Raw genomic sequence first — 9,857 nt, 5'->3', positions numbered from 1 at the left:
ACTGATTGATCAACTGGTTGGTGGCTATAGCTGGAGCTACAGTTTTTGATGAAGCTTTATAAACGGATTCATTGAGAAAACATCGGAAATGAGAGGAACCCTCATGGCAAGATGTAAGACAAAGGCCAGAAATTCTCACAACCGGTCCCTCGGTGTGCAATCCACAGTACACAAAGCCTTTGAGTATCGTTTCTGTATGGAGAATCAATCAGGCTTCATGGCATTTAATAAGTACCCATATTTATTATTGGCAAGAAGATAAAGATACTCGTCCTATAAAAGGTGATAATGGTGCGTCAACACTAATGTCTTGTTTCCGCTGCAAAAGTAGCATCCACAGTTCTTCCAGCTGTTCTGGTCCTTAACTGATCTGTAGTCTCTCTTCAGCGTCCAGAGGTCAAAAGACCCTGTGATGGGTCCAAATTTTTAGCGAAAGTTCCTGTTGGTGTTTAGTCAGCCTTGGTTTAGATTGTGTAAGAAGGGAGTTTTTGAAACTAGGAGTGAAAATAATGAAAACTGAAGAAACTTTCAGGATGATGATCATTGTGAATGAAAGGGTCTCGCAAGAACATTTACACAGTATGTATATGGAAAACTAAAAGAGGAGAATTATATTTCAAATTTTAATCTCATAATCTAAACATTTAATACTCACAAATTATTTGGCATATTGAACATTTGGGTGAAATTTCAGGATCATCTTAAAATACGCTATAACCTTGTCAGATCAACTTACTGTGACCTTCGCCACACGTTTTGCCCTGGACTCTGGGAATAGTGAAGAGACGATTTCATAGTACCTGAATGACATGAACAGCACAGGCCTACGATCATCTTCATGGATCATTTCCTGTAGACTGTTTGAGATGAGGAAAAGCACCATTGCATGCTGCTTTGATCATTTAACAGCACCGGAGCATTTACTTTTTTCCTTTTTGGACTCGTGCATATTGACTTCTGGGCAACCTTTGGTCTGTCCACGGCAGGATAAACACTGCTGTTCTGAGTGCTCCCGAAAACAAACAGGACTTTTGGTAATTTTGTTTACTGGACAGTCGAGAGGACAAAACAAAGCTACGATGAGGACAGGAGTTCTTTAGGTCACTTGCGTGTGAAGAAGTGTTTGACCACATTTGTTCGGATTATTTAACGGTCGTTCAGGACTTTCCTCATTCAGGGAATTCCTGAATGCAGGGTCAGTTGAGCAATCTCACCACGTCTCAGTGGATTATATGACTGGGATTTGGTAAATCTGTTCACATGCTGCAGTTTAATGAAGACGCCATGAAGGTAAAACTCAGCTCACGTTCACATTTGGGTTAACCTAAACTCTAGACGCCGTATTGATTGAGGGGGGAAATGATTGTAAAGCTGGTGAATCCTGTTCCTTTTCCTCCACAGTTGAATTTGGCTGCTGCTTTGGCATTGACGCTCACCGTTATATTACCAGTTTGGTAGGAGCACACTCGCAGTAACCTTTGAAACTCTGCTCATGGTCTACTCACAGATTATTATATTGATTATATTGCCATAATGATGAATATTTCTTTTCCTTACTTATTTAATTAAATTTTCTGGGACATAAAGGACAACTTCTTTCTGTTTTTGGGTCAGTAGATATTCAATATTGACTAATACTCTACAATCTGATTAAGTTGCCACCATGTAGGGCAAAATGTTGGTGATTACATCTGATTTTGGAGTTTTAGAATGAATTTCACATTAACTTATTGCATTGAGAGGCTTTCCTTCACTCGACCCCAGATGAATTTTATTTGTTTACTTTACTGTAAAGTAGTTCTTGAGCAGTTTGTCAGTCTTTTCAAGTCCTTTCTTTCACTTCCCCTATATTGTGCTTTTGTTTAAAGCTAAACCTCATTTAATTGCTGTAAAGCTCCATTTTGCTTGACCACTTCCGACTTCATGGAACCACATCCAATCAGTTTGCAGCACATCGTTTTCCATGAAACAGTCTAATGCACTCCTGTTTACAGATGATGTGTTATTCTTAGTAAAATCACCTGCAAAATGCACACAGCGTGAAATTTAGCACAGGAACTTAAGCTAATCACATTTATTTAGGTCATTTCAACAAAGCTTTGAAATGCAGTGTGTCATTCAAACAGATGGAAATGTTAAAATATCTGGCAATGTCTCGAATCAGTTATTTCACAAAAGCTCAGTATGACTGTGGTTTTGAGGTGATGATAATGTCTCTTCCTCTCAGGGGTCAACAGCGTGTGAACTGTAGATGGGGGCCATACGGAGAGTGGTCCGAGTGCGACGGCTGCACCAGAACAAAGGTACTGCAGAGAACTCAGATGCTGATACATGTTTGATGGAACCACTTTCTTTGGTGCATTAAGGGAAGTGAAAAATACCAAGATGTTTACTCGATTAAACACTCTGGTTAATTTGAGTGAACAGTCATGGTTTGAGGAGATAAGACACATTTACACTGTCAGTATAATCTTAACTAATTCCAATATTGTGCTTTTATGTGGCACAGGATGGATATGTTTTTGGACAATGTAAGCAGGAATAAATATGTATGCAATAAGATATTTTAAGACCTCAGTCATATACAAATTTCCAATCTATATCTTCACTTTAAAGGTGCTAAAAAGACACCAAAACAAACTGCATTGTTTTTAAATATTGTCTCAGGATATTTGAACTTCTTCATCTCCAGGTCCGAACTCGCCACGTGGACGTGTACGCCCAGTTTGGCGGTGTGCCGTGTTCAGGAGACGCTACTCAAACACAGTCGTGTGAACCGGTGAAAAGGTGTCCCCTGGAAACAGGCTGTGGAGACCGGTTCCGCTGCACCTCCGGTACATTGTGACGGAAATGCTGAGAATTTCACTGAAATTATGTCTTTGAGTCTTCACTAAAACCTTAATTCAGTTGGTATTAAGCAAGTAACAAAAAATTAGTACGATGCGTTTTCACTTGAAATGTTATCGTGTAAATGTGGCCTGAAAGTTTTAGTATTAGACTTCAACTATTAGTACATTATTATCTGGAGTACCAGCTCAACAATAACTGTTGCAGGTCAGTGCATCAGCCCGTCTTTAGTGTGCAATGGAGATCAGGACTGTGAGGACGGTCTGGACGAGCAAGGCTGTGATCGGGACAACAGCCATGACTCCTGTGACCTGGACAAAACGCCTCCCAACTCGGAGTTTACAGGCAGAGGGTAAGCGCCGAATAATTGACTCTTAATTTCCAACCGTCGGATAACAGTCCAGTGAACACCGTGTCTTGTTTTGTAGCTACAACGTCCTGACGGGAGAACTGAGAGCGGCGGTGATCAACACCCTGAGCTTCGGAGGGCAGTGCAGGAAGGTCTTCAGCGGCGACCACAAAGTCATGTTCAGACTGCCTCAGAACATCCTCAGATACAACTTTGAGGTGAGCCGAATACTGTTTCTGTGAACATCAACGATGCTCGGGCATTGGGAGAAACGTCTTTCAGGACTGTGCTAAAACAGATTCCAGACTTTAGAACGATGAGTACTTTTGTTTTGTTTATGCAGGTGAAAGTAGACAATGACGAAAGTGATGAGTCCTACGAAAGCGCCTGGTCCTACATGCAGCACATCCAGTCCAACGCCTTGTTTGGACACGACCGCCGTACCTTCCACAGAGAGCTCACTGATAACAAGGTGGCTTTATGATTGGTGCTGGACGATAAGGTTGAGCTTTGCTGATCATCGTAAATCTACCAAAGAAAAGCCCACGACATTCTCTTTCCACGCTCCTCATCCAGGCCCACAGACTTCTAATCCTGAAGAATAGAGTGGAGCTGGCCCAGTTCCAGAACTCCGCCCCTCAGTACCTGACCCTGTCCGAGGGCTTTTGGAAAGCCTTGTCCTCGCTGCCCTTCACATACGATTACTCGGCGTACCGCCAGCTGCTGCAGAGATTCGGCACACACTACCTCTCCGAGGGCTCGCTGGGAGGAGAGTACCAGGCCCTGCTGGAGTTCGATCACCAGGCCTTCACATCGAGCGGTGAGAGGACTTGACGCTCTCAGGAACGTGACTGTTATTTCTGGACTTATTCAATCTAAAGTGTCCCTGCCATCTCTTCATCTCAGGATTTGAGTAATAACTGCTTCTGTCTGTGTGAAGGTACCACCGATCTGGAGTACCAGAGGTGCTGGAAAAAGGTGAAACGCCGTTGGTTCAGGAAGAAAACCAAGATTGTTTGTGAAAATCTATCAAAGTCTTTGAAATTTAGCGATGGTGAGCAAAAGTTTTGGTTTTTCTACAAGACGGTCCAAACCTGTTGGCACTCCTGTCTTTAGCGAGTCTCTGCTGCGACCCACAGGAAACACCGTCACCAAAAAGCCGATTAAGGTGAATATAAATGGAGGAGACATATCGCTTCTGGCAGCTCTGAGTGTTCTGGATCTGGAAAATCCCGAAGCTAATGGAGAGGTCTACGATAACTGGGCCTCATCCGTCAAAGACTTTCCAGACGTAATAAACCAAAAGGTAAAAAAGACAGCTCCTTTTATCAATCTCTCTCCTCTGTTTTCATGTGATCCATCCAGCAAAAGTGGCCATTCCCTCACTGGGTGTTTTCAGTGGCTCTGAGCACCCTTGTCATGTAAATAGACCCCCAAAATTCACCAAAATCCCTCAATTTTCCCTTGAAAATGTTGTCGTACAAACAGGGTTTTTATGAAGTCGTAAAACAAGCAATTGGTTTGTTGATTCCACACTACATTACTATTCTTGGAAAATATTTCAAATCATTTAAGTATGTTTTTAGTTGCACAAAAGTCATCAGAAGCCACAATTTCCCAAAATGCTGATGCAAAGAAGGAAAACTGACCACAAATCAACTCAATATTAATTACAAACATGAATTTGCATTTAAAGGAGGAAACGATTAAGTGTTGGTGTATTAATTCAACAAAGTTACTGCTATTTTGTTAAATTTTCCATCAAATTTGGGGATTTTTTTTCTCTCAAATTTGATGTTTAATTTGTAGAAATTGCACAGAAATTCCAACTTTTTGAAAACATCTCTGACTGTCTCCATGAAGACAGATAAAAACACTTTTCTGAAAGGCTGCTGCAGTGCACGTGCACCACGGCCGTAACAAACCGCTCCCCTGTGCATGTGTGAGTAGATGCAAGACTGCCAGTTCATGTCCTCTTGGGTCTTGGTACATTTATTGAGAGTCACCGTAATACGAATGTCCATGTGCGCCCATCACAAAGCGATTGAAGTTCAATCATGTTGAATGACGCTCAAATGGTTTTGTTAATTAAAACAACTGCTAATTGCCATAAAACGTACCCCAGTGGGTTTGATCATGGGTGTTTGTGCTGCAGCTGCGGCCGCTCTACGAGCTGGTGAAGGAGGTGCAGTGCGCCGGGCTGAAGAGGCTCCACCTGAAGAGGGCCACGGAGGAGTTCCTGGCCGAGGAGCATCCCTGCCACTGCAGGCCGTGTCGGAACAACGGCCGGCCGCTGCTCACCGGCTTCGAGTGTCGCTGCGTGTGCCGTCCCGGGACGCGGGGATCGGCCTGTGAGATCGGAGTGCCGACCGGGGAGCAGCCAGGTGGAACACCAGGAGAACCACAGCAGTCCTCAACGTCTGCTGAGCGTCTCCTGAGTTCTCTCTCTCTCTCTTTCTCTCTTAGGGGTGATCCACGGCGGCTGGAGCTGCTGGTCCTCATGGGGGTCTTGTTCTGGAGGTCAGAGGTCAAGAACTCGAAGCTGCAACAACCCGGCACCCAGCGGAGGAGGGCAGAACTGCGTCGGGCTCCAGGCGGAGCAGGAGCCTTGTGAAGACGCAGACATGCAGTATTTACAGTAAGAACTCAGAGAGATGCAGCCCTGATGAGCCAGAAGCCGTTTTCCCTCCTGGAGCCACAAGACACCGTTAACTGTGTTTTGTAAAACTTTAGCTCACACTGAAATTTTAACCAATTCCGTTGAAATCCATTCAATTTATTTTCAGTTTTCAGGTTGCTTGTGCCATTTCGGTTGTTTTAACAGTTTTGAGCTCTTTATAATAGCGATATTTGGCCGTTTTTAGCAGTTTTAAAAGATTTTAGTGAACAGGGGCCGATAGGGCCACATGCAGTTAATAGGCTCCTGGAAAGATTTACCATTTGCTTGATGGTTTGGTTTGTCAGGTTTATCCTCTTTTGACTGATTTTGGCCCGTGGATCCTTTGTTTGACACCCTTATTTCAGTTTTTAAGGAATTCGAGTGTGTTAGCCACTTCCTACATTAACGAGGATGTATTTCATATATTCCCAGTCATTACTGGCCCCAGTCCTCCTCAAATATTGCTGTTTCCTCTGTGGGCATCACTAACCATGGACTCTTCCCACCAGGATGATGGAGCCTCAGTGTTTCAGTCTCTCCGTGACCCCACCAAAGACCTGCAGAAATCCACCTAACCTCAGGAACGGATTTATTCAGGTCAGTAAGTCTCGCTCAAACTTTCATTTCAAGCGTGTATTGAAAAACAGACTGCTCATATTAATCTGCTTTTAGAATCCTAAAGACTTTTACCTGGTTGGAAATACAGTGGAGTACTCCTGTCAGGAGGGATATTACCTCAGTGGGAGTGCCACCGCCACCTGTGGCAACAACCAGCAGTGGAGCGCCGGATCGCAGCTCTGTAAAAGTACGTCTTCAGAAACAAGGCTCCTGTAAATTTCTCCAGTAGATCACACAGAACAGATTTCTACGCCATGCCTCATTATTGGACATATTCTGACCCACAGCTAGTAAAAACAAACGTAAATTCTTATATGGGATTGAACTCAGTTCTGCTTGAATTCATAAAAACTGATGAAGATTTTGTCCGCTGCTCCTAAACTGCAATAAGATCTACATCAAGCAGACAGAAAAAGATTTAAAATATTGTCAACAAGTCACATTCTTGATGTCTTTCTCTTACTTCCTGCTTCCAGGTGCTACATGTGGGTTTCCCTCGCTCAACGATGCTGTTGAAGCCACGCCCACCAAAGCAGCCTATCAGATTGGAGACGGAGTGTCTCTGTCCTGTCCCGATGGACTGGTGTTGGATGGCGAGGTGTCGCAGACGATGTGCAGTCCCAGTCTGCAGTGGTCTCCGTCTCCTGATCTCACGCAGTGCAAAGCAGGTACCTCTTGCTGATCCTCAATATCTGGGTAGAAATATCATCACAGGGAAGAGCAGCAAGAACAGTCCTGATGGTCAAATCGGAACAAAATGGCTGAGATGTAGCATGTTGAGACATTCGTATGGACAGTCGACCAAGGGGGATTGTTATTACGGTGACTGTCAAGTGTAAAACTATCAAGTCCCAGGAGAATCTGGACTGGGAGTCCTGACACTCTGGAGGGAAACATTCTTATTGTCCATCTACCGAGCATGTGCAGAAGAACTATTTACTATAGCTGTGGTGCACCTGCCTAGTAGCAGCATTTTCAAAAAGTTCCACAGAGTTGTACTGTTTTCAAAGTTTCGTCTTGGCAGCCGTTTTCAAAAAGTTGTGTTTTCAGTGGCTCCAAGCACTGTTATTGATGGACATCCAAAACACAATGAAAGTTTTACACTTTCAAAGCATATTGGTGCGTTCACACCGGACGCGTTGCAAGCGTCACGGGCGTCGCCTTTACATTCAAAGTGTACGGTGGACGAGCTTCAACGGACCTAACGCGCGTCAGGCGCTTTCCAAGCTTTTCGAGCGTTGGTGACACGCGTCACGCGTTGCAGGTGTCAACGCCTGAAGTTGGGAAAATTGAACTTTGGAGGCGTCAACGCAGAGCGTCATCCAATCACAGACGAGCACTCTGGGGAAGACGTCCCTCCTTGTGACGCACTTAAGCTCCTCCAACTCCCGCCAGTGAGCTGCCGCGCGTCGCGAGCGTTGCAAGCGTCATATGTAGATTTGAACGAGCGTCGAATTCCACACTTTACATGCGTCAACTTTGAGGCGCAGTGACGCCCGTGACGCTTGCAACGCGTCCGGTGTGAACGCACCATAAGACCATTTTGGCCGTTTACAGGTCAAAACCAGTTTTTACCTCAGTCGCCTCGGTGGGAGATGTCACAGTGAAGCTCTTTTCGAGCTCTACTCCAGATGTCATGGAAAGCTTTACCTTCCTCGTAGCTGTGAGTCGAACTTGTGTTTCTTTGCTGGCAGCTCCCACAGGCCCCGCTCCTCCAGCTGACTTGAAGTGTAAAATCTGGGAGACGACGGGGAAAACCAAGTGTGTGTGCAAAATGGCTTTTCAGTGCTCGTGAGTACGATTCCTGACGTCTTTTTAAAGCTAGTTTGAAGAGGCGTTTGAGCTGGAACGTCTCCCCCCTCCTCTCAGGACCTCTCTGCAGCTGTGTGCCAGGTTGGGATCCGGTGCGGCCCGTTTGCTGGGCCTGTGCCAGCTGGGCGCTCTGCGCTGTGCAGGACGCGCCTTCACTCTGGCCCCCGACGGAGACTGTACCTGGCCCGACCAGACGCTCACGACCTGCGAGGACTGCAAACCGGGGACCAGATGTCGAGGTGAGCCTGGCGGATTTATCAATCTTTTTCAAATCAAGGGAGTTTCTTGATACAAATGTTCCAAATCTTGTGTTTTGTTTTGTTTTGTTTTGTTTTTTTCCCTCTATTGTACAATCAGGTGAAAAGTGTGAATGCCACGCATCGTCTGAATGCCCCACGGACTCCGCCCCGCTGTGCGTCAGCCCCGGTGCTGGTGGGGCCGCTGTGACCATGACTGAATGTGAGGTGGGGGTCCGGCGGTGCGCGGGGGAGCGGGTCCATGTCATCGGTATCGACGCCTGTCCGGATTAAAAGAGAGCGGCTTTCGTATCCCACTGGACATTTACACAAATAGACGACACAATGTCAAGATTTTTTTTTTTTGCTGAATTGTAAACTGAAAACTCTTTAAGGTAAAATATTGAATATGTTGGAAAAACTGATGTTGAACATGCATTAAATCTTTTCTGCAGTGTTGTTAATGTGAATGGCTCCACTCGGCTGCACAAAGTATGCAGAGTTATTGTGATTCTGTTCTGGTCCTGATAGATCAGGGCTGCATTGAATTAATTCTTGGGACTGAAGGGGCAGCATGAAAGTGATTTTGATAATATTTATCAGATAGCTTCATGTTAAAGACACCTCTTAATCATGGAGTTCCACAGGGTTCTGTCTTGTATAAAACTGTCTCCTTCAGGCACGGGTCCTCTGCCCGAGGCCTGGGAGCTTGGGGGTTCTGTGCAGGATCTTAGCTGTTCCTAGCACTACTCTTCTGGACCAAGCGCCAACCTCCGCTGGTAAAACCTGAAGATAATGGGAGTGCAGAAAAGCTGTAATACCGAAGAAAGTCCAGCAAGGGGCGATGATGTTGGTTTCAATGGAACGCATTCAAAGTGCCGATTTTCAGAGAGCAAATAAACATATAAAGCCCCCGGTTTCAGAAGATGTTCTGGTCTCTATCTGTTTCTACAAACGTGTCGTCTTGACCACACCCTGATTCTCACATAAATCATCTGTTGATTTTATTTTACAAGTTAAAGTTTTGCATAAATCACCCTATCCTTTGTCCATGTGATGCGGTCAGGGGACAGGCTGGATCAATCACACTTACATCCGGTTTCAAATGTTCAATATGGAGACGTCCTGCTCAAATCAACAAGACGGGATTTCAGAACGCTGTGAGTGACATCTCCTAAGTTTTGTCCATCTTTATAAACAGTCAATGTTCTGGACAGAGACCTCAGATGTTGTTCCCGGTATTTCCTGGAGCCATGCGTCCAGCTTGGGGGTTACTGCCCCTGTAGTGCCCCGATCACCACTGGCACCACTGCTGCCTTCACACCCCACTTCTTCT

At 45.1% G+C, this 9,857-nt stretch overlaps 1 protein-coding gene across 1 annotated transcript; it reads left to right on the top strand.

The window, feature by feature from the left end:
• The first annotated feature begins 1,284 nt into the window (after nt 1-1,284).
• On the top strand, nt 1,285-8,815 carry LOC115383409 (complement component C7-like). Its single transcript, XM_030085588.1, has 18 exons — nt 1,285-1,290; nt 1,402-1,454; nt 2,228-2,303; nt 2,693-2,834; nt 3,055-3,199; nt 3,276-3,414; nt 3,540-3,668; nt 3,773-4,016; nt 4,137-4,250; nt 4,336-4,502; nt 5,352-5,580; nt 5,663-5,834; nt 6,365-6,452; nt 6,528-6,660; nt 6,950-7,141; nt 8,168-8,264; nt 8,343-8,524; nt 8,643-8,815. The coding sequence occupies exons 1-18, from the start codon at nt 1,285-1,287 to the stop codon at nt 8,813-8,815; spliced, it is 2,481 nt and encodes an 826-aa protein (XP_029941448.1).
• The last annotated feature ends 1,042 nt before the right edge of the window (nt 8,816-9,857 follow it).

Source organism: Salarias fasciatus (assembly GCF_902148845.1).
Source record: "Salarias fasciatus chromosome 7 unlocalized genomic scaffold, fSalaFa1.1 super_scaffold_4, whole genome shotgun sequence".
Taxonomy (NCBI): Eukaryota; Metazoa; Chordata; class Actinopteri; order Blenniiformes; family Blenniidae; genus Salarias; species Salarias fasciatus.
This window is presented reverse-complemented; position numbering and strand designations above follow the sequence as displayed.

What these genes read in the sequence shown, in the direction of transcription:
- LOC115383409 (XM_030085588.1), top strand. An exon ending in CAGACGTAATAAACCAAAAG is followed by an intron (nt 4,503 to 5,351) that starts GTAAAAAAGACA and finishes TTTGTGCTGCAG; the next exon opens with CTGCGGCCGCTCTACGAGCT. An exon ending in CGGATCGCAGCTCTGTAAAA is followed by an intron (nt 6,661 to 6,949) that starts GTACGTCTTCAG and finishes TCCTGCTTCCAG; the next exon opens with GTGCTACATGTGGGTTTCCC.